Source organism: Procambarus clarkii, chromosome 68 (assembly GCF_040958095.1).
Source record: "Procambarus clarkii isolate CNS0578487 chromosome 68, FALCON_Pclarkii_2.0, whole genome shotgun sequence".
Lineage (NCBI taxonomy): Eukaryota > Metazoa > Arthropoda > Malacostraca > Decapoda > Cambaridae > Procambarus > Procambarus clarkii.
Window position 1 is genome coordinate 113,629 of NC_091217.1, and position 23,872 is coordinate 137,500.

General features: G+C 42.3%; 1 protein-coding gene across 3 annotated transcripts in view; it reads left to right on the plus strand.

The window, feature by feature from the left end:
- The first annotated feature begins 6,212 nt into the window (after positions 1-6,212).
- Amacr (Alpha-methylacyl-CoA racemase) overlaps positions 6,213-23,872 on the plus strand; it is a 36,266-nt gene continuing 18,606 nt past the window's right edge. The window contains exons 1-6 of one of the 3 annotated variants that reach the window (XM_045769318.2): positions 6,213-6,400; positions 9,373-9,481; positions 11,914-12,049; positions 16,582-16,725; positions 18,538-18,669; positions 21,491-21,602. In XM_045769318.2, the coding sequence (XP_045625274.1) occupies positions 9,374-9,481; positions 11,914-12,049; positions 16,582-16,725; positions 18,538-18,669; positions 21,491-21,602 (632 nt within the window). In that variant the 5' untranslated portion in view covers positions 6,213-6,400; position 9,373. Of the gene's footprint in view, positions 6,401-9,363; positions 9,482-11,913; positions 12,050-16,581; positions 16,726-18,537; positions 18,670-21,490; positions 21,603-23,872 lie in introns of all 3 variants that reach the window. The other 2 variants (XM_045769319.2, XM_045769320.2) reach the window with 2 other exon arrangements.

Genomic DNA, 23,872 nt, shown 5'->3' on the forward strand with positions numbered 1-23,872 from the left:
CAGAAAGAACTTTTACAGCTTTAGAGCTGTCAATAAGTTGAACAGGTTAGACGCTGAAGTTAATCGATTCATAGTTTTAAATGTAACTATGATAAAAGCGTGAGAAAGACAGCAGAGGGGGGTGTTGCCCCCCCCCCCTCTGATGGACCGAAACGTCGTCGCTTTTCCATCTTCTGGGTTGTGGTTTGGTCATCAAAAACAAACTATTTAGAATGGGTAGAACACGAACAAGGCGACACAGGTAAAATCTTACTACTCAAATTAACCACTGAAACATTAGAAGGATTTTTGTCAGGGTCAGAGTAGTTAACAAATGAAATGCACTTGGCAGTTGTTATGTGGTGGAGGCAGACTCCGTGCACATTTGAAAATTTAGATATGATAGAACCCAAAAACTCAAGAACCTGTACAACGGTTGAGAGGCACGACCAAAGAGCCAAGCTCATCCCCTGTAAGCACAACTACGTCACCACATTTACAAGATGGAAAGGCGAAAGTTAACATTGGATGATGTAGTGATTGATGAAGTGATATAGTAGTCACTCTAGAGAATGAAAGAAACACCTGCAGGAATTAGACCCATTGCAATTAATAGAGCCAGACCTAATATCATACAGCTGTTGAAGGAAGTTGCAGAAATACTTTGTCAACTGCTGACTACAATTTTCAATAAAATATTTGAGGCTGGAAAGCTCCCAGAATTCTAGAAAAAAATGCAAACGTTGTCCAAATACTGAAAAATAGAGATAGACAGGAGGCACAAACGAAAGACCAGTATCACTGACAAGTGTTCTTTGTAAAGTGTTGGAATAACTAATCAGGTTGAGAATAACAACATCTGGAGAGGATCAAATTTGTAACAAAAGGTCAACATGGATTTAGAAGGGGGAAAGTCGTGCATGACAAACTTGATAGTGTTTACTTGATAGAGTTTGCTGGATACTACTTTTTCTTGACTTCTTAAGAAAGTGACAGGAAAGCCAATTATTAACTTGGCTTTTCGGTCACTTTCAGTATGCATCTGGGGCACAGTTGCTCAATAGGATGCTCAGGTAATCAAAACATCAGACGCATTGAACTTCAAAGTGTACGCAGTTGGGTGAATCTTATCTCATTCTTCACATGTTCCAGAGAACAACTCACAGATCACAGTTCGGTAGGTGAGAATAGCTTGCAGATCACTGAGATCGGCACTCAGAGAAACAATTAAGCAACACAAAATGTTTACTTACAGTACCAGGCCCTCATCAACAATTATACCACAACTCATACAACAGCTCTGATGATGGTCTGGACAGCTGGTTACACACTCATCTGTGACGAAGCAACAGGTGTGGACATCACAGTGGTATGGCAGTCCTCAACGATACCATACATGACTGAATGTGTGAGATTTCAGAGGAGTGATGCTTCATACACTGACTGCATGTGGTATGACACACACATGGCAAGAGGTAGACACACTCGGGACCACATAGGGTGGTGCATGACAAGAGGTAGACACACTCGGGACCACATAGGGTGGTGCATGACAAGAGGTAGACACACTCGGGACCACATAGGGTGGCGCATAGCAAGAGGTAGACACACTCGGGACCACATAGGGTGGCGCATGGCAAGAGGTAGACACACTCGGGACCACATAGGGTGGCGCATGAGGTGTGTGGGTGGATGATAACATCACACGGTGAGGGTGAGCGTGGCGGCACTCAACACTCTGGCAATCTGTCCTCAGGGAGGAGATTCCTTGGAGGTAATCACTTCAAAACCACTATGTAAGTAGTGCTATTGTCTACTCCCTATCCAGTGTTAGGTTAAGGTTAGACTAGGTCAAGTTTCGTTAGCTTTGGTTACGTTAATACAGTGTATATTATTCTCAAACGTGAAATATTAAATTCAAAAACTATTTGTGTATCCCTAGAATTTTATGTACATAAAACCAAATTCTTTAGACCGTTTCAAAGAAAACGAGATAATCATACTCTTTATATTTTAAACCAACGATTTATAACACAATAAAGTTATAACATGATAATCTTCTCTATTTAGAACAAAGGTTCACTTGCCGATTTACAAGTAGACTATTATTGAAACCATAATATGCTTTCAGACCATCATACGTATCTAGATAAGTATCCAGGTGTTTTACCAGGGTGGCTGGATGGTCATTAGAATCACTTTGCCCCGAGAACGGCGTGCGCGCCTGAGTGATGGCGAGTACACGCGGCAAGACACAATAGGCCACAACACCTGTTACAACGAACAGGTGTTTGAGGACAATTTCAGACACAGTGCGCCAACATTCCTAGAATTCATGCAGTGTTTGCTGACATACTTTCCATTATTTAGTCATTGATGACAGATGTTACTGGATCACAAATGGCACACTGAACTCGGTCTTTGTCTCACTGACAATACGTCATTGTTATAAGGTCTTATGTTATGACTTAATATCGGTATAACTTCCAAACGTGATTCTGGGCGTTTGCGAATTGTATGATGATAACAATGAAGTTAACTCATTGACATTGAAGAAAGTAGTAGGAAGATATATGAGGTTCCTAAGTGTCCTTTCTCAAGGAATTCTAGTAAAGGAGTTCGTCCATGCAAGAGATAGGTAGATATCTGTTGGCCAACATTCACTACACTAAGAGTTTCATGGGAAATAACAGTTAGGTTGATGAATTAGCCAATGGGTGTGGGAAAATATCTATCATCATAATCTAATGGATTATTTAGGGTACACAGAGTGAACTTCCCCTAGCACCAGGAAGTCTATCCAGCTGTGACCTTATGCAACGTCCCAACACTAGACATAGTATCTTAACTAATTTCTACTCTTAGCAGTATAAATTGTTATAATAACTTCACTACATTATCTTTAAATTACATCTCAATTCTAACATATAGGTATTAGTCGGATTGGATCGGTATATTTAATTAAATGTTGATAAGTAATTGCTAGTCGGCCCCTCAGGCTGTGGTCTGCACCCTGACTCGTGCAGCCTGTTTTATTGGAATATATATATATGATCAGGTGATTTGCTTCCAAATGAAATATACCAGGTTTTGTGTAGCGAGTACAGAGTTTCTTGCACAGTTGTATGTATATGACTACTATTCTGACCATAAATGTTTTTGTGAAGGACCAAATGAATGTAGAGTGATTATATTCTTGGTTGAATTGTCAATTTGTATTTCCAGTGCTTTCAATATATAAACTTTACTCTGCCATTCCTTACAGACCGAGTGATTGTAAATATACCTCTTTTTTTTAATAATTACACATTCATCAATTACGCAGGAATAATATATGCCAGTGAATCACGGATAAAGGTGACTTTATCTGCAAGACAAAGCCCAACACTCTTATTGCTGTTAATGGGGCATTAGTTAGGTACCCCAGCATGACAGGTCTGAACTAATGTTAGAGGATGTCGGCCCTGATTGTGCAACTTGGAATAGTCCACTTTTTTCTTCCTGTGAAGAGAGCAGAGAGAAAAATTAACAGTGGTACCATCACCTGACCCGCCCCTCAAGATAAAGATGAGAGGGAGGAGGCCTTCGCCCAACATTCCTCACAGTGAGATGGGTGCCATCACCAGACCCACCCCTCACAGTAGAGGGTGGGTGAGGTGTCACCACTGACCCACCCCTCACAGTAGAGGGTGGGTGAGGGGGGTGGTGTCACCACTGACCCACCCCTCACAGTAGAGGGTGGGTGAGGTGTCACCACTGACACACCCCTCACAGTAGGGGGGGTCACCACCTGACCCACCCCTCACAGTTGAGGGGGGGGGGTCACCACCTGACCCACCGCATGCCTCCACAATACCATACCGGAGGCGGTGAAGGTCGTGTTATAACTGGGAGCAACGAGGTGCCAAGTCCATTGGCACTCTAGAGTCTGTCACTGCCAGTACATGACTCCACACCTCATTCCTAAGAGCGGGGTAATGAGAAATGAATTACAGAATGAGAGACTAAGTGGGTCTCTTCAATTTGTTAGATGAAGAATTTATCTGAGGGCCACTAACACTAGTAGCCTTGACGAATACAGGAAGCTGGCGGATTGTCAAAGGTCTCCACATTCTTCCTGATGACTTTTTCTAGCTGGATTTTAAAATTCAGCAGAGTTTTGGCATTTATGGCTTCGGCTGGTTGGTGGGTCTACGAGTTTATAACCCTGTGCGTGAAAAAGCATCTCTTTTGTTCACAGTCCTACACTGACTTGATGAGCTTGAAATCATTGCTACTTGTTTGTGTTACATACGACCTTCTGAAGAAGTTGTCTGGATCAACATCCTCCATATTGTTCAGTATTTTAAAAGCTTCTATGAGATCAACACTTATGACTGATTTGCAGTGTTAGCCCTGAGGACCTCAGTCATTTCTGGTACAAGAGTTGACAGGTCTGGGATGATTTTTGTCGCCCAGAGTTGTTCTTTCTCCAGAGCAGCTATGTCCTTCTGAAAATGAGGTCTCCATGCTTGGATAAATAATCCAAGTGGAGGCGTACCAGAGATTTATGCAGATGAATGACTACCTTATTTTCCTATTTTCCTTAAATGTCAAAGGTACGCTTGATTATTTAAAGGGTTTGGTTAGCTTTTATACTACTGCTCCTACTTCTTGCGCACCTTTCAGCGAGTGGAGGATCCTGGCTGCAAGGATATTTTCCTTTATCATTCTGATGTTATGTTATTAATTTGGTAGTTGAGACGTGGGTTGTTGTTATGCCCCACATGCAGGGATCTTGCATTTTCGAAATTAAAACACATTTGCCAGTCTTCTGAGTATTTTTGGAGTTCATATAGATCTTTTTGTAAGGCCCAAATATAATTTTCACTTCCCACTGTGCCATATATTTTAGTGTCATTTACAAATTTGATGATGTGATTTGTAATATTCTCATCTATGTCACTGATGTATATAACAAAAAAAAGAGAGTTGGCCCCAAAATGGACCATTGTGGCACCCCACTTACCACATTTCTCCAGTCAGATTCATTCCCGTTACCACGACCGTCTTTCTTGTTTCCTTTCCTTCGCCTTTTCTTGGTGGTGATCTGCCCTGGCGGATCAACAATGTTTCAATCTTCATTCTACTTTGCTATGATGAAGGCGAATTAAGCCGAAACGCGTTAAGCATTCTCTATTTTTCACATGTAGTTTTTCCCGCATTGATTGATTTGTGTGTGTGTGTGTGTACTCACCTAGTTGTACTCACCTAGTTGTGTTTGCGGGGGTTGAGCTCTGGCTCTTTGGTCCCGCCTCTCAACCGTCAATCAACAGGTGTACAGATTCCTGAGCCTATTGGGCTCTATCATATCTACACTTGAAACTGTGTATGGAGTCAGCCTCCACCACATTACTTCCTAATGCATTCCATTTATCATTCCATATATATCATATATATATATTATATATATATATTATATATATTATATATATATATATATATATATTATATATATTATATATATTATATATATTATATATATTATATATAGTCGTACCTAGTAGCCAGAACGCACTTCTCTGCCTACTATGCAACGCCCGATTTGCCTAATAAGCAAAGTTTTCCTGAATTAATATATTTTCTCTAATTTTTTTCTTATGAAATGATAAAGCTACCCATTTCATTATCTATGAGGTCAATTTTTTTTATTGGAGTTAAAATTAACGTAGATATATGACCGAACCTAACCAACCCTACCTAACCTATCTTTATAGGTTAGGTTAGGTAGCCAAAAAAGTTAGGTTAGGTAGGTTACATAGTCGAAAAAACATTCATTTCATGAAAACTTGGCTTATTAGGCAAATCGGGCCTTGCATAGTAGGCTGAGAAGTGCGTTCTGGCTACTAGGTACGACATATATACACATATACATATATATTATATATTATATATTATATATATTATATTATATATATATTATATATATATATATATTATATATATATATATATATATATATATATATATATATATTTATTTATTTATTTATTTATGAAGCCGTAAATGGCAAGCATTACTTCAGTGCAAAATCCATTTTGAAAAAATCATAAGGTAAAATGTAAGTGAACATTTACCAAACTGCCGGCTTCCTGTCCCTGTCGAAGCCACTACTAGCCGCCTCCGGCGCCAACAATTAAAAGTATGTATAGGCACCAGTGCTGTAGCTGCCCCTTACCCCTCAGCAACAACATGGTCACTTGGACTCACTGGATACCGGTGGAGTTTTCAGCAGCCATCACATGATAACACCCACCAGGTGATACCACCCGGTGTGTGTGAGATAACAGCACATCTCATCTCAACTACAAGAGTGACTCGTCACCGTGTTGGCATTGTTAGAAGAATTATTTACCCTACACTACGAGCAAACCGTCAAAAGGTAAGTCATCATGAAACGGAGTATAGGAATTAGGCCATGTCAACCACTTTTAATTTACTTCTACTATTTATCCATTTTTTGTTATAAACACTAGACGTTGATGTATAGGTATTAAAGTTTACCGTCTTCCACATATATGACTATTCATTTAAAATGCCGTGGAGAAGTTCAATAGTTAGATCTAGGGAGACCTCAATACAAGCCTAAAGTATATTGTATAGCATATTATTACAGGATTCCAGTACTATTAGTATATTATATTTTGCATGTTAGTACTCACCTAATTGTGCTTGTGGAAGTTGAGCTCTGGCTCTTTGGTCCTGCCTCTCAACTGTCCTGGTTGATACCTGGTTGATGGGGTTCTGGGAGTTGTTCTACTCCCCAAGCCCGGCCCGAGGCCAGGCTTGACTTGTGAGAGTTTGGTCCACTAGGCTGTTGCTTGGAGCGGCCCGCAGGCCCACATACCCACCACAGCCCGGTTGGTCCGGCACTCCTTGGAGGAACAAATCTAATTTCTGTCAATCAACTGATGTAGAGATTCCTGAGCCTACTGGGCTCTTATCATGTCTACATTTGAAACTGTATGGAGTCAGCCTCTACCTCATCACTGCCTAATGCATTCCATCTGTTAACTACTCTGACACTGAAAAAGTTCTTTCTAACGTCCCTGTGGCTCATTTGGGTACTCCACCTGTGTTTCCACCTGTGTCCCCTTGTTCACGTACCACCCGTGTTAAACGGTTTATCTTTATCTCCCCTCTCAATTCTTCTGAGAATTTGGTAGGTAGTGATCATGTCTCCCCTTACTCTTCTGCCTTCTAGTGTTGTGAGGTACATTTCTCGCAGCCTTTCTTCGTAACTCATGCCTCTTAGTTCTGGGACTAGCCTAGTGCAATATCTCTGAACTTTTTCAAGTTCAACAAATAAAATCAATCACAACTGGCAGAACTTGGGACTTTGAATTTTTTTGGGCTGATTTTTTCACAGATTGCAAACTATTTTCTTTGTCTCTTTAGGTTGTTTTGAAGATTAGGGACCAGATTAGGGCTTTATCACTTATATAAAGTGTACAACTTTATCCTCTAAATCTTTATAACTATCCCTATAGTTTGTGTTTTTGGGGGTTATTCTTTCTCGACTTCATTCCAACACATATTGACCTACAACGTTCACATATTCAAATGCCAAACAATATTTATTAAAACATAAAAGAAAATAATGAATTAGAACTACCTTCTAATCTGGGTGTACTCATGTCGGAAGACCTTACCTTTAAAGAACACAATAAAGTAGCCGTCACAACTGCAAGAAAAATGACAGGTTGGATAACAAGAACTTTTCACACTAGAGATGCTATACCGATGATGACACTTTTCAAAACGCTTGTGCTCTCTAGAGTGGAGTACTGCTGCACAATGACAGCCCCTTTCAAAGCTGGAAAAATTGCTGACCTGGAGAGCGTGCAGATATCCTTTACTGCTAGAATCCACTCAGTAAAACACCTAAACTATTGGGACCGACTAAAGAGCCTAAATCTGTACTCCCTTGAGTGCAGGCGGGAGAGATACATAATAATTTACACGTGGAAAATATTAGAGGGGCTGGTCCCAAACCTGCACACAGAAATAACATCACATGAGACCAGAAGACATGGCAGGATGTGCAGAATACCCCCGTTGAAAAGCGGAGGTGCAACAGGTACTCCGAGAGAGAACTCTATCAACATCAGAGGCCCGAGACTGTTCAACACGCTTCCGCTACACATAAGAGGCATAGTGTTCAAGAGAGAACTGGATAAGCACCTCCAAAGGATACCTGATCAACCAGGCTGTGACTCATACGTCAGGCTGCGAGCAGCCGCGTCCAACAGCCTGGTTGATCAGTCCAGCAACCTGGAGGCCTGGTCGACGACCGGGCCGCGGGGATGCTAAGCCCCGGAAGCACCTCAAGGTAACCTCAAGGTAAGGTCAAGGTAACCTTTCCATATTCATTATTGATAACTTCAAATTCAATTAACTCTAAAACTAGAGTTTCAACTTTGAGTCAGCTTCAAAAAATCCAGTTTCTGACCGATTCTCACCGTCTTTACATATGGTGTGCACAGCTGTCTATTCTACAATCCTATCAGAATGGATTTTTCATAAACCCTAAACGTTTGGAGTTATACATTTTGTTGTCTAAATTTGGCGTATATTTCAAATGCCACATTGACGATATTTTTACAGTAAACTAAACTGAAAACCTATACAGGTATTCTAAATCTATGAAAATGAAGATCATATGCTATTCTGAGAGCATAACAACACCAAATGAACAATTGGTGATATTTTATATTTTTGCACCTGATTTGAAAATCTGAATTTTTCAATATTAAATTTTATAATTATTTTTCAAGTTACGTTTGTGATCATTTAGACAAGTAAGTAAGTAATTATCAAAAGAAGGCACCAAACCGGGAATCATTTAGACAAAGTTGCAGGATTTCCTAGTAGATTATGCACAAAAAATTGGAGAGAGTTTGAGCAAGTTTCAGAAATTGAACTCATGGTCCCATCAGGTCCCGTCGCCTATGTATACCATGCAGAGTTTAAGGGTTAAATGTGCACCATGTAAATTGTTTATATTAAAAATATATTCACTGAAAAATTATTCAAATTTTGTTTAAAGTTGAATACTGTATCTGTACACAAATTTATTGTACCAACATGGAGTTTTTGCTATTGCCCAGAAAGTGGCATAGCAATTGTGAAAGTCTGGAACATGCTTCTCTTAACATATTTGTTGAGTGGTAATTTGACTTTAGTACAGATTCTTATTGATCCAGTTAACCTGAGAATCTAAAATAAAATGGGGATTTAGGTAATCACGTTCCCACTGTACTTATTGCAAAAATATTTCTTAGTGCTGTATTGGAATAATGTACAAACCATTAGTTTGCAGCATTCTGAACTTTTAATGTGCAGTATTTACAGGATGGCTTTGTGTGGGCTACGTGTTGTGGAAATGGCAGGGTTAGCCCCTGCTCCTTTCTGCGGCATGATAATGGCAGATTTTGGTGCCAGTGTTATTAGAGTTGACAAGGTAACTACCATGTACATGTATGTATAATTGTTCTGTTTATTTTTGACTAATGTAATCATGCCTTACTAGCTTCTGTTATACATCTCATGCTACTAGATGTCCCCTTTATTTCTTTGTTATTCTTGTATAGTCTTTCCTTCACTCTGTCTCTGTTTAACTTATTCATTACAGTAATTATTTGTTTGCAAATTTAACCTCCATTATCATCTAGTTTTTGTATGGCATCAAGTTACTTGTGCAATTATCATATTATATAAATGTAGCTTTCTCAGTTGTCAAAAATCCTCTAGTACTCTCCTCTAGGGAGCCGGTTGGCCGAGCGGACAGCACACGGGACTTGTGATCCTGTGGTCCTGGGTTCGATCCCAGGCGCCGGCGAGAAACAATGGGCAGAGTTTCTTTCACCCTATGCCCCTGTTACCTAGCAGTAAAATAGGTACCTGGGTGTTAGTCAGCTGTCACGAGCTGCTTCCTGGGGATGGAGGCCTGGTCGAGGACCGGGCCGCGGGGACACTAAAAAGCCCCGAAATCATCTCAAGATAGACTCAAGATAGACCCAACAGGCAACATGACGGAGGCAAAAGTGGTGACTGTCACCCTGAGACGAGCACACAGCAACTTTCAAACCCGCATGAGGGGTGCCTGGAACTCGGAAGATGCATCCACAGGTCCAATGATTCCTGGCATGATTTTCCAGGGCCCGTAGGCTGATTGCTACGGGAAACCCGGGCAAGGATTGTTCAGTGACGAAAGGGGGATTGACAATAAAAGGTTCCCCTCGCTCTCGACGTCGGGTACTACAGTTCTACGGGTGCAAGAGTATGCCTCCTCAAGCACCCGGGCGTCAAAATAGAAGAAGTCCAAGGGAAGAACCAGAACAAGCAAAAGGTCGGCAGGAAACGGCAAGCAGATAGGAGAAGAGGGGGGAGAAAAATGAAATAGAAGGAAAAGGAAAAGGTGCTCGGCATAATTGGAGAGGACGGCAGCAGGAGCACAAGGCTAGAAAAGGACAGAGGACTGTCCCAAGGAGCATCACACTCCGGCAGCCACCCATTAAGCCCCCCCTCATGGCAACAACGAGCTGAGCGTGGAGGGGGGTGATGGTACACAAGGAATACCCCCAACCACAGTTTTTTTTTTTTTCCAGAGGTCATTGCTCCTTTTGCCTCTCTAAGGGGGCCAGATTCTGGCTCGTGGTCCCCGGTAACCACGAGCCAGTGGTTACGGAGTACCATGGTAACCACTGACTAATCACTAATGCAGTGAACTCCATTGACTGATGCCCTAGACTAATATATTGCATATCAGTCCGATAGCTCCAGGGAGCCTCTGCAACTCACCTAGATGGTGGCATTTCATTACATTGAATGCTGGATTTTTAAGTTCAGATAGACACAGTCAACCCACCCATCTCTTTCCTGTAGCATCTTTGTGACTCTTATCATAAACTATGTAGATTTCTTGCACAGGATCTACCTGTTCGAAAGCCATACTGTCTGTCCATTATTATGTCATTACTCTTTAGGTGTTGAACCCATTTAGTTTTAACTATTCTTTGAGTTTTGACTACCACATTTGTTAATGATATGGGTCTATAATTTTAAGGTTCCTCTCGACTACCATTTTTATAGATTCGTACTATGTTTGCCTTTTTCCATATATCTGCTAAGATTCCTGTGCACAAGGATGTCTGGAATATTAATTGGAGTGGAATGCTTAGCTCAGTTGCACATTCTCGCAGAACCCAAGGTGCTGCGAGATTAGTTTCCCCTGAGTTACCTATTCTACTTCTCCTGTTCACTCCATTCTGTTCCTCATTCCCTTTACTTAGAGATAAATTTTGGTATCAGAATGCATGTGAGGGGCTGTGGGGAACCTACAGTTGCTGCCACCTGGTGATGGTCACCTGAGGCTACTAAAGAGGTGAACTGGTGAATTACCAAAATGCTCCCATAGCAGTCACTTGTAATTTCAATGAGCATTCTCTATGGCTCGATTTTTATTAGTGAGCTTTTTACAGATCTCTGTTAGAAGTGTTGGAAGGAACTTTCCACTGACTCCCTAGCATGTGCCTGACTGTGTTCCTGTGTAAAAAAAAAAAAAAAACAGAACTTACTTGATGCAATAAAGTGAGCTTCGGCCTTACACGCTTGGGGTCCATGGTTTGAGTTTCCTAGAGCCCAAGTGAATGGAAATACTTTAGGCTGCTAAGTGAACAGAGTATTCTACTCTGTTCTATTCTGCTCACTTTCCTGGGCAGAGTAGAATACTCCGTCCAGAAAAGTGTTTTTCATATTACTCGAAAACCTGTTTTGTAAAATTCATGTAGCCATATTTTGACTACAGTAATATCTGTTGGGTCCTATTTTGAGTACTATCTGTTGGGCACTCTAAAGGCTTTCAAAAGTGTTTTTCTTTCCACATGTTTACAGCCAAACACACCGGATGTTGACCGCTTAGGACGTGGAAAGCGTTCAATTGTTTTAGATGTGAAGAAACAAGAAGGAAGAAGTATTGTCGAAAAATTATGTTCTAATGCTGATGTGCTTATTGAGCCTTATAGAGCAGGTAAACTAATAAAATATTTTGTTTTATAGCTTGTATGTGAAGTCTACTCCATAATTATTTACAGTATTCCCATACTGTATTACAATATAACCTGAAGTTGAGTTTTGATTATAAAATGCAAGTGTATATTTTGTATGTGTTGTATTATGCAGGAGAGATATGTAACAATTTACACATGAAAAATACTAGAGGAGTTGGGTCCAACCCTGCACAGAATTAACACCACATGAGACCAGGATGCATGGCAGGATGTGCAGAATAAGTAATTATCAAAAGAAGGCACCAAACCGGGAATGTGCAGAATACTCCCGTTGAAAAGCTGAGGTTCAATAGGTACTCAGAGAGAACTCTATCAACATCAGAGGTCCAAGACTGTTCAACATGCTTCCACTACACATAAGGGGAATAACTGGCCAACCTGTCACAGTGTTCAAGAGAACTCGATAAACACCTCCAAAGGATAAAAGGATACCTGATAAACTAGGCTTTGATTCATACGTCAGGCTGCGAGCAGCCACGTCTTACGGCCTGGTTGATCAATCCAGCAACCAGGAGGCCTGGTTGAGGACCAGGCCATGGGGACGCTAAGCCCCGGAATCATCACAAGGTAACCGCAAGGTACCCAAGAAATGCAGGACATCATTATGTGTTGAGGGGGTCGGGTACTGAACGACAGCTTCTATGTTGCTGTTCTTAGGGGCGATCCATCCCCCACCAACCACATGTCCTAAAAAGTTTACAGAGGTCTTAACAAATTCTGATTTATGCAGATTGACTACCAACTGAGCATGCTGAATAGTAAAAAAAAAATGCTTCCATATGCAGCAAATGGTCCTCCCAATTGGAATTGTCGATCAACACATCATCTGTGTAGACCATGGCATTCTCTACGTCGTGTAGTACAATAGTCATTAATCTGCAATGTAGAGGCGACATTTTTCATTCCAAATGGCATCACTTGACACTCAAAAAGGCCTACAGGAGTTACAAAAGCAGAGATAGGTTTGCCACGCTCTGTCAGAGGTACGAACTTCGTTAGGTAGGGGGACCTTACAGATGGTATCAATACACTCTTCTGTTCTGGGAAGGGGATGTGTATCAGCTACTGTGACCTTATTAACCCCTTAACTGTGCGGTCTCCAAATATGACACCCCCCAGTGTGCAGGGAATAAAATCTCTGGAAAAAATTCTTTTCTGTTTTTTAAAGTGTCAAAACCCCTTCCCTGAGTAAGAGTATAGTAACAGACTCACCATGAACCCACTCAGAATTCCACGGGTGTCAGCTGCCACACCCTCACTCCTCCAACATCTTACTCGCCAACATTGCTCCTCCCACCATACTGTTATTGTTTGTATTACACTATTTACACATGTTATGTATACTTATCTACATGTTTTATTCACCAGAACTATGCAAGTAAGCCGGTGTTGTATCCAAACTTTACAGTGGCCACCATACACTGTATGAGAAATCACACAGCAGCCAGCAGACGACGCTACAATTACGTCACCTCCCTCACCAAAATAGCTCCTCCCAACATACTCCTGCTGCTGTTACTACATTATATACACACATTGTATATACCCATGTACAAATGTGTTCACCATAGCGAACCACTAAGCTAGTATGATGAGCAAAACAAGAATGGCTGCCACACAGTGAGGCTACCTCGATTCTCTCCCTTGCTCCCTCACCACAATTACTCCTCCCACAATACTACACACAGTGCTTATTATCACCACAATCCTGCTGTTATCACAATACTGGTCACTAAATCCTGTAAATACATAATTGACCACAAGTGTATTTTGTAAAGGAACCCAAGAAGTCGTTTGAAGACTCGTAGATGGACGAAATAATGCTGTGGTGCTGTGGCTAGCACTGTGAACATCGTAAACAGCATTGAATCACTATTATTTGAACATTGTACACGGTCATTATCACACTCAGGCTCTTCTGTAATACTATCATGGCTAAATAATACAAGTTATATATATATTTTGACATTATTAGGAGATGCTGTGGTCACAAGCTGAACAGCAGTGCTGTGAGCTCATGCTGCGTGCGCCGGCCTTGGTTGCCCACTCACTACTGAGGCTCTCACACCCTGGAATATGGACCACGATTTTTTTTAAAGATGGCGTCTGTTTACAAGAGCACTGAGGAAGCTGATGTGAACCCCATATAGCCGCGGGAGTTTTGAATGGAATGTGAAAAATACAAATACCTGGAGGCGCGTAGCGCACCCCAGACGTGGGCCTGCAGGCGCGTTGCGCAGTTAAAGGGTTAACATGTTGGTGATCTATGCATAACTTATGCTCATTACCAGGCTTGGGTACTAGCAGAATGGGGGGATGACCATGGATTAATATTTGAGGCGATCAAATTAAATTATGTTGGAGCATGTAGTCAATCTTACATCTTGCCACCATCACCTGACGGGGATTTAGTTGGTAGGGATGTTGCTTTATCGATCTCCCACCCTCCCCAAGGATAATGTAGTACAGTGGTACCTCGGAATGCGATTGTCCCTGTATGCGAGGTTTTCGGAAGGCGAGCAGTATTTACTCCAAAAATTTGTCTCAGAAGGCGAGGGTTACTTCGGGACGCGAGTTTGTTGATACGCGTACAGGCCGACCCAGCGCGTGGTGGTTCGGCGATCGTCGCCCCTCCGCCCCGCCGCCCCTCAGTTTACCATTGTCTCGCGCTCAGTGACTACCCCCACATCAATTCTTCTTGCGGATTTTCAGTGTTTTGTTTGATTTTTGGTGATTTGTCTATACAATTTGTTATTATATATCTCACCATGGGTCCCAAGAAAGCCAGTGGTAAGGATAAAGGCCAGAAAGCTCATGTGAGGATGACAATATAGGAGAAACAAGAGATCATTCGGAAGCATGAGAACGGTACACGTGTTGTTGAACTTTGTAGGCAGTACAACAAAGCCACATCAACAATATGCACTATACTTAAGAAGAAAAATAAGATTATGGGTGCTAAAGTGGCAAAAGGAGTAAGAACATTAACGGCACAAAGACCACAAATACTTGAAGTGGAAAAGTTGTTATTAATTTGGATACACGACAAGGAGTTGAGGGGTGATAGTGTTTCGGAGGCCATTATTTGTGAGAAAGCCAGGGTGTTGCACGAAGACCTTCTAAAGAATACCCCTGCAACGAGTGATGCAGATAAGAAAGAGTTTAAGGCAAGCAGGGGCTGGTTTGAAAAATTTAGAAAGAGAAGTGGTATCCATAGTTTTACAAGGCATGGGGTTATGTGATGTGATTATGGAAGGGGACTCCCCTTCCAAACAGTAACTCCTCTCCTTCTCCCCCCTCCTCACCATCTTCCATACGCCTACAGCACTCGACAGCAAGGTAAGTAATAACTGGAACACAGTTTTGTAGGTTTATTTAGATGAATTAGGTAAATTAGGTATAAAAAATTTAGTTTGATGTGGGGTTTTTGGGGTAGTCAGGAACGGATTAATTCATTTCCCTTTATTTCTTATGGGGAAATTAACTTCGGAATGCGAGTTTTCGGAAGGCGAGGCGTCTCCAGGAACGGATTAAACTCGTATTCTGAGGTATGCCTGTACTTGAAGATGGATGTCAAACCTGGAGCATCTTTGAAAATAGACTTATAAGGCATTATTAACTCTAGGAGGGATCTCTATTGCTCCTCAGACATGTGAATTAACTTGGTAGGTAGATTAAGCAGAATCCTTTGAATACAATTCTACTTGCTTACCAACGTCCCCCATCACCTCTTTGTCTTGGTCTCTTGAGACCACCATCGTTACTGGGCGAATGTCCCAGTCTTGGTACAGCTTCACCATGTTCACTTGTACAGATATCTGCTTCCTTTACAATCCAATATCACATGATTTGTTGAGTTTTTTCCTGGCAACAGATGGAAAAGTTGATTTTTGCAAAGCATGTAGATTCTTTAATTTGTTGACCATTATTAACTAGAACAGTGAAAGGGTTAAACTGAGATGGCATGTTTATATTTTGAAGGTTATACTTTTCTTTTGAAGATTGAGCATGTTTAGTATCAATCATGCTTTGACATTTGAAGGTTCTTTCATTTAATTATTTACCTCATTTAAAAGTACAGTACAGATAAAGGTAAGAACCCCAAATTCTTTACTCAACCACCATGACATTTTTAATCAAGGGACCTGACAGCTGAGTGGACAGTGCTTCAGAGTCATAATCCTGAGGTTCCGGGTTCGATCCCCAGTGGAGGCGGAAACAAATGAGCAGTTTCTTTCACCCTGATACCCCAGTTACCTAGCAGTAAATAGATACCTGGGAGTTAGACACCCTCTTGGGGGGTGTGGAACAAGAAGGAGGCCTGGTCGAGGACCGCACCAGGGACGCTAAGCCCTGAAATAATCTCAAGATAACCTCAAGAAGATAACCTTTGAGTAATCTAGTTGGTATGTTGCATAGGTCTTACAGTACAATATATATATCACATCTGTGTATTTATTTAGAACTGTTTCATATAATAATTTGTTTGCAGGAGTCATGGAAAAGATGGGTTTAGGACCAAAGGAACTCATGAAGGACAATCCAAAGCTTATTTATGCTAGACTCACTGGTTTTGGGCAGTCTGGACCCTATGCTGATATGGCTGGGCATGACATCAATTATTTAGCACTGTCAGGTGAGTGCACTCTGTATATTTTCTTTGTCTATTTATCTATTAATTTTAAAAAGTTAAAAGAATATTAATAATTTTCATTGTGGTACATCATGCCATTGAAACTTTGACTCTATAGTGCTTAATCCTTAGGCACTATAGATTATAATATTTTCTTGGGGGGGGGGACCCCTATGGCTCCCTGGAGCTAACCGGGCTGATATGAATTTTGTATTAGACCCTGGCATCAGTCAGTACTCATGGATTTGTAGGCCTACCGGGGACTACGAGCCAGAACCTGGCCCCCCTCAGAGTGGCACGAGGAGCAATGGCCTGTAGAAACTCCCGTGTGGTTGGAAGCATTCTATGTCTGCCATCTTGAGTATCTTGAGTGGTTATCTTGAGAGGATTTCGGGGCTTTAGTGTCCCCGCGGCCCGGTCCTCGACCAGGACTCCACTCCCAGGAAGCAGCCCGTGACAGCTGACTAACACCTAGGTACCTATTTTACTGCTAAGTAACAGGGGCATAGGGTGAAAGAAACTCTGCCCATTGTTTCTCGCCGGCGCCTGGGATCGAACCCGGGACCTCAGGATCACAAGTCCAGTGTGCTGTCCGCTCGGCCGACCGACTCGGCCATCGACTGGGTCATGCACCCAGAAAGGTAAGCGCCCCAAAACAAACCCTTAGTCTGGTTAAAATATTACTACTGAAAGCCAAACTAGTGGACAGAACATCACTGTCATTACATCACCAAACTGCTGTCTGCACAATCCCCCCCTTCCTTCCCAGAGCCCCAGACCCCCGCGCCAGCTATCCACCCTGCAGTTCTGTGGCTGAAGTGAACTGGCAAGGTTGTGTGCTTCTGGTTCCTGTGTTTCCAGTTTGGTACCTTGTGGTGTGGTGCTGTCTTAGTGGTGGTGCGTGAGCGAGGAGTTATTTCACAAGTACTCGGGCTGCATATGCCTAGGGTCCCCTTCCCTAGGTACCCTGTAAGTACTGCCCTTGGGGCCAACTTCAACAAGTCACCTTGGGGTCTACCTTTGCAAGGTCTGTTGCTGCTTGGTCATTGACCACCCCTTGGAGTCAGCTGGGGTGTTTCTTGCACTACTGTTTACTTCTGGATAGGGTGTAGTTTCGTCACTGGTTGGGGTGCAAGGTACTGTGCAGCTAGTTTTCACCTCCCATAACGGCCGGCTCTGTTCCACCTGGGTATGTTGTCCTCTTGCGGATATTTTTCTTTTCTTTTTGTTTTCCTGCCTGGCAGGGGGGGGGGGGGGGGGCTGGCTGCCCTTTGGTTTTGGTCACACCCATTTAAATCTCGGTGGTCCTCCACTAGGTGTACACTCACCCTGCGAGTGTACATTTCCCGGGAGTTCAGCTTTAGCATTATGGTTGGTAACTTTGGGCACCGGTTAGCAGTACCCTGCCTGGGCTTTGGGCTTTCCTTAGCGAGATTACGTGACAAGGGCCCTGGAAATCCCACTGGATCTCTTTGGTTTGATGGATGTGACCCCTGGGTCCCTTCTCACTTTGTGACATTTTTCTCCACTGCAGTGGAGAAACTACTTAACCACTGCACTGTGCTCCTGGTTTTGGCTAAAACTTCTTAGTGCAATTGTTAAGGACATATTTTTGTTGTTTTTATAAATGTTCAGGTAAAGTTAACGTCAAAATGTTTCCAAACTCAACCATTTTAATTTCAAAACACAAGTGATGAAAACATTTAAAAACATTAAAATATAGCCTAATTAAAAAAATGGCACAACTCTCAGAGCACCTTAGGGCGCTCTGTGCAGTACAGTGGTTGATTCTGATGCAATATGCTTTTTTCCCAGGCCTGTTGTCACTGCTTGGACGCAAAGAAGGCCCACCAACTCCACCCATCAACTTGTTAGCAGATTTTGCAGGTGGAGGTCTTATATGTGCACTTGGCATTGCCTTTGCTTTGTTTGAACGCTCAAAATCAGGTGAGTGTGAGCTATGAAGAATTTAGGTGAGACAATGTTCATGAACAGTTGATCCTCATTTGGTAAGGATATTTTTCTTCATATCAGGTGTGTGTTAATTGTCTAGTTGGCTGAGCTCTAGTTGTGATTTACTCACTCTAATAATAGGTAAACAAAACTTCTTGGTTTATCAGAAATGCTTTTTTTTAGATGAACTGGAAATGAGCAGTTAATAAATTATTAAGATACAAAATGGAAAAAAAGTAAAATGTAATGGAAAGGGCAAGCAAAGCAGAAAAAAATGGAATAGATTACGATAATAAGATAAACCACAGGAAGGGAAACCTCCAAGCGTAGTAACAAGAATCAGAAGTCATCTCTTCCTCTACCCGCCTGCATACAAAAATCAGGTCCATACAAGGTCCAGGTCGTCAGACCTTTCAAGCCCCGGGAGCTGAAGACGAGGCAATGCCTACCAGCGACCCCCGTCAGGAGGCCAAGGTGGCGGGAATGGGTGGAAAGATGGCGGGAGAGGTTGGTCTGGAGGAAGAGGGAGGAGGAGGAGGAGGTCGCACCTGGTAAGGCAGACAGTAGTGATGGAGGTTAAGATAATGGCCCCTGAGCGGGAACTCCTGAGCAAAGGCCTCACCTTTGTGACAGGACCCCCCCTCGGCACAGAGAAGGATCCAGATAATCCACCAGACTCTGGAGACCCTGAAGGCTCAGATCAATTCGGCCTGGAGTGGCCTCCGGTCAGGGGAACCAGCCCTGGAACCGCCCCCACGCCGTAAGTGGTCAACCCCTCCCTATCGACCTGTTACCTAACCCCCCCCCCCCCAGCCTAGACCCCAGACCCCTTTCCGACTAAATGGCCTACGTGACCAGATGAACCTGTTGACCTCTTTCCTAGAGACACGGGTAGCAGAGCGCTGCCACTTCAACCTCCAACCGGAGCATCATGCAGCCCTGCGAAGACTTGAAGAAGGGACGTAGTTGTTAAGCAAGCGGACAAGGGGGGGACAGTGGTCCTCTGGGAAAAGACCAACTACAAAACAGAAATGAACAGGCACCTAGCGGACGGGACCACGTATCAACCAGTAGAGAATGGGCAGGTGACCCTCAGGAATGCCCAGACCCGCAGTAGGTCCTTAGTTATGGATTTTTTCAGGTATGAGGGCAGGAAGGGTATCCTCAAAACGGCAGCAAGAAATTTCTTCCTGGCTTTCAAGTCAGAGCTCCCGAACCTCTACCTCCTCCTGAAAAGCCACAAAGGAGTAGACCCAATCACGGGTACCTGGACGAGATGCCCGGTGCTGAGCGGATGTAGAGCCCCAACGAGACCTGTAGATAGGATTTGCACAGCTCTACTGAACCCCCTCCTGTGTCTCCTGGAGGAGAGGTTAGTGGACACAACAGACTTCCTGGTCAAGTTAGAGGAAGTTAACTGCACATGGGGCCCAGTCCCCCAGGAAGCCACCCTTTTCTTCTTGGATATAGTGTCCCTATACCCGAGCATCCCCCTGCGGGAAGCAGCAACGGTGGTAGTAGATTTTTTTTTTAAGCAAACACCCACAGGATAAAGCAAGACCTATGTGACACAGGAGTCGGGACCCCACCTTCAAGAGCACTCATGATAGAGGCAATCCTACACATCATGCGGGATACCATCCTCACCTTTGATAACAGCACCTACAGGCAAATCAAAGGCACGGCAATAGGAGCATCAAGTGTAGAGATTGCTGAGATTTTCATACACGTGGTCTTTGAATCACAAATTACCCGGTACCAAGGCAGACCGCTAATATACTATCGCTACATAGACAACATATTTGGGATCATGATAGGTCCACCGGAGAACCTAAGCTTTAGCATCCGTCTACTTGACAGCCTGTTATGTTCATGTAGTTCCACCTGATAGCCTTTTATGCTCATATTGCAGTACCACCTGATAGCCTGTTATGCTCATATTGCAGCACGACCTGGTAGCCTTTTATGCTCATATTGCAGCACCACTTGATGGCCTATTATGCTCATATTGCAGCACCACCTGGTAGTCTGTTATGCTCATATTGCAGCACCACTTGATAGCCTGTTATGCTCATATTGCAGCACCACTTGATAGCCTGTTATACTCATATTGCAGCACCACTTGATAGCCTATTATGCTCATATTGCAGTACCATCTTCAATATGAGCAACATCATTTTGGAGTGTCCTCAGTTTCTCGACTATCAGTTTATCTTTTACGGTATTTGTAGATTTATTAATTTCATGTTTGTGCCGCTTTTACTTGTATTCTTTAACAATATATACTTAAGGCAATCCCTATTTCCAAATTCTTATTTATCTCTGTAAGAGCTGGCAAGAGCTTAAGCAGTAGCTAGATCAGTATGTGGAACTATTCTATTGTTCCTTTAGCATATGAAGGAAAAAAGTATTTTCACAAAGCTAACATTTAAGGGATATGAATTTGCCAAGGGAATAAGGTCTCAGAGTTGATATTAGATTTTTAGCTTGCTTCTTGAAATTTTATTTAATATGTGTAACTCCATTCCATAAATCATTTATCATACTTTGTATTCACAGTAGCACACTTTTATATGCGAGTCGTAAATAAGATTCCTATTAATGTACCCTTTATCTGGTTTTTAAAGCTTTATTCTGAAACTTGATTTTTTTCCAGTGTAAATCAGAATTCTTAGCAAAGTTTTTTACTTTTGATATTTGTCATTGTATTATGGTGTCTGTACTTGGCTGTCTTTGTTTAGCCATCTTGTTAACACTGAACAATAAATGTTTTACAACATATTCTAAATTGTTACCACAGTGCTGTGTGTTACAGGACAAGGCCAAGTCATTGATGCCAATATGGTAGAAGGGGCAGCATACACGGGGGCATGGATGTACTCGTCCCGTGACCTTTGGGTGTGGGGAAAAGGCCGTGGTTGTAATTGGTGAGTCACAATATATCTTCTGCAAAGCATCACTGCTTTATTGTCGTGACTTATGCCAATTTAGTTGCATGTATAGCAAATAATACCCTTAATTCTAGTGGAAATAAATATTAAGTTTATGTGGCTGGTTGCAATCTGTAATGTTTAACCACTGTGATGCGCCAAGTTTATTGTGAAATTCCCCCTGTGCACTTAAAATCAAGTGTTTGCAATTTTTTTTTTATCTTTGTAAAATGATAAATTCCCTTCCCTGAACATGTACATGTACATAAAAAAAAAAAAAGTAATCCACTTACGCTATGGGGACGTGGAGACGGAGGCGTCACGGGCCGATTGCCAGTGCGTGAAGCTCCCAGAGGCGGTTGCGTGCGCCATTTAAGCACCACGAGTTGCCACAAATATATTTTCAATTATTTGTTCTATGTACAGTATTTCCAATGCGGTTTTATTTATTTTTTGTTATCGTATATGATGCATATGTGTGTCCTTTACAATATGTATATAGTAGAACGTTCATAATGTTCCATGGAATGTGATACACTGTGTCAGCAATGTGTCCACAATAAATGCTTATTGTTGCAATATTACTTGTTAAAAATTCACTAAAATTACAATATGTACAGTTTCACACACTATTTACACAGTAACACTGTATTACACACTCAATGAATGGGGACATGTTGACATGGGGACAAGGAATGAGAATGGGGACAGTGAAACAGTTGTTAAACTCGATTTCAAGAGAGGACGCTATGGGGAACTTGGACATTTTTTCTTGGGTATAATTGGACAGACTTGTTGCTAGGAAATGGAAGTAAACGAGATGTATGCCAAATTTTGCACAATATATGATGAAGGCACACAAATATTCATACCAAAACAGACATGCAGACCTAGGAAACAGGGTTGGTTCAACAGATATTGCGAGAGGGCCAGAGATCAAAAGTTACAAGCATGGAATCATTATAGAAAGAGGCCAAACCCCCAAACATACCAGTGATACAAAGCTGCAAGAAACAACTACACATCAGTAAGGAGAGTGGCAGAGAGGAACTTTGAGAACAGTATAGCAGACAAATGTAAATCAGATCCAGGCCTTTTCTATAAATTCATTAAAAGTAAGCTGCAGGTAAAGGATAATATACAGAGGTTGAAAATGGGGGACAGATACATGGAAAATGAAAAGGAAATGTGTGAAGTAAGTAAGTAATTATCAAAAGAAGGCACCAAACCGGGAAGGCTATGTAGCACCAGCAAATGTGCGGAATAATCAGAGGGCACTAAATATCACCAAGGATGCCAATACGAGAACAAAAACGCATAAGGCGAACGATATCAAAAGTATCCGAGTCACCAAGAATTCTATTGAGGGACAGGTGACCGCGAGGGGCGGTCGGAAAGCAAGACACACGCTCATCCCGGAAGTCAGGACATTCAAGAAGGACATGCACGACCGTAAGAGGGACAATGCAATTAGGACAATAAGGAGCAGGGCGGCGCTCCATCAAGTGACCATGGGTTAAGCAAGTATGGCCAATATGCAACCTCGCCAGAGCAGTTTCCCATCGCCGGTTACAGTGGTAGGAGGACGGCCACGAGGAAACAACATTTAAGAGTACGTAGTTTGTTACCAGTAACAGACAACCAAGAACCCTGCCAACGGGTAAGGACAGAGGAATGGATAACCGTGTAAAAGTCGGAATACGGAATACCTTTACGAGAGATGGGACAAGAGCGGACAGCTTCCTTGGCGGTAGCATCCGCACGCTCATTTAAAAAGACACCAATATGGCTGGGAACCCAACAAAACTCAATTGATTTAAATTTACTGTGAACAAGAAACAGCCAATGCTGGATCACGACAACTACTGGATGAACCGGACTAAAGGTCCCGAGAGCCGTGAGGGCACTACGAGAGTCAACAACAACCACAAAGGAAGACTGACAACGAGAAAGCAGGAGACGAAGAGCATAGAGAATAGCATAAAGCTTCGCAGTAAAGATGCTAGTCTCCGGAGGTAAGCGACACACAAGTGCGATCAGGAAAAACAACAGAGTAGCCAACACCGTCCGCAGACTTAGACCCATCGGTGAAGACAGAAATGGAGCGGGAGTGAGAAGAAAAGTGCTCAAGGAAAAGGCGTTTTAGAACCGTAGGAGGGGTAAAAGCTTTAGTGATATGGGTCAAGGATGTACAAAACTGGAAGAGGGACTCATATATATATTTTATATATATATATATATTATATATTTTATATATATATATATTA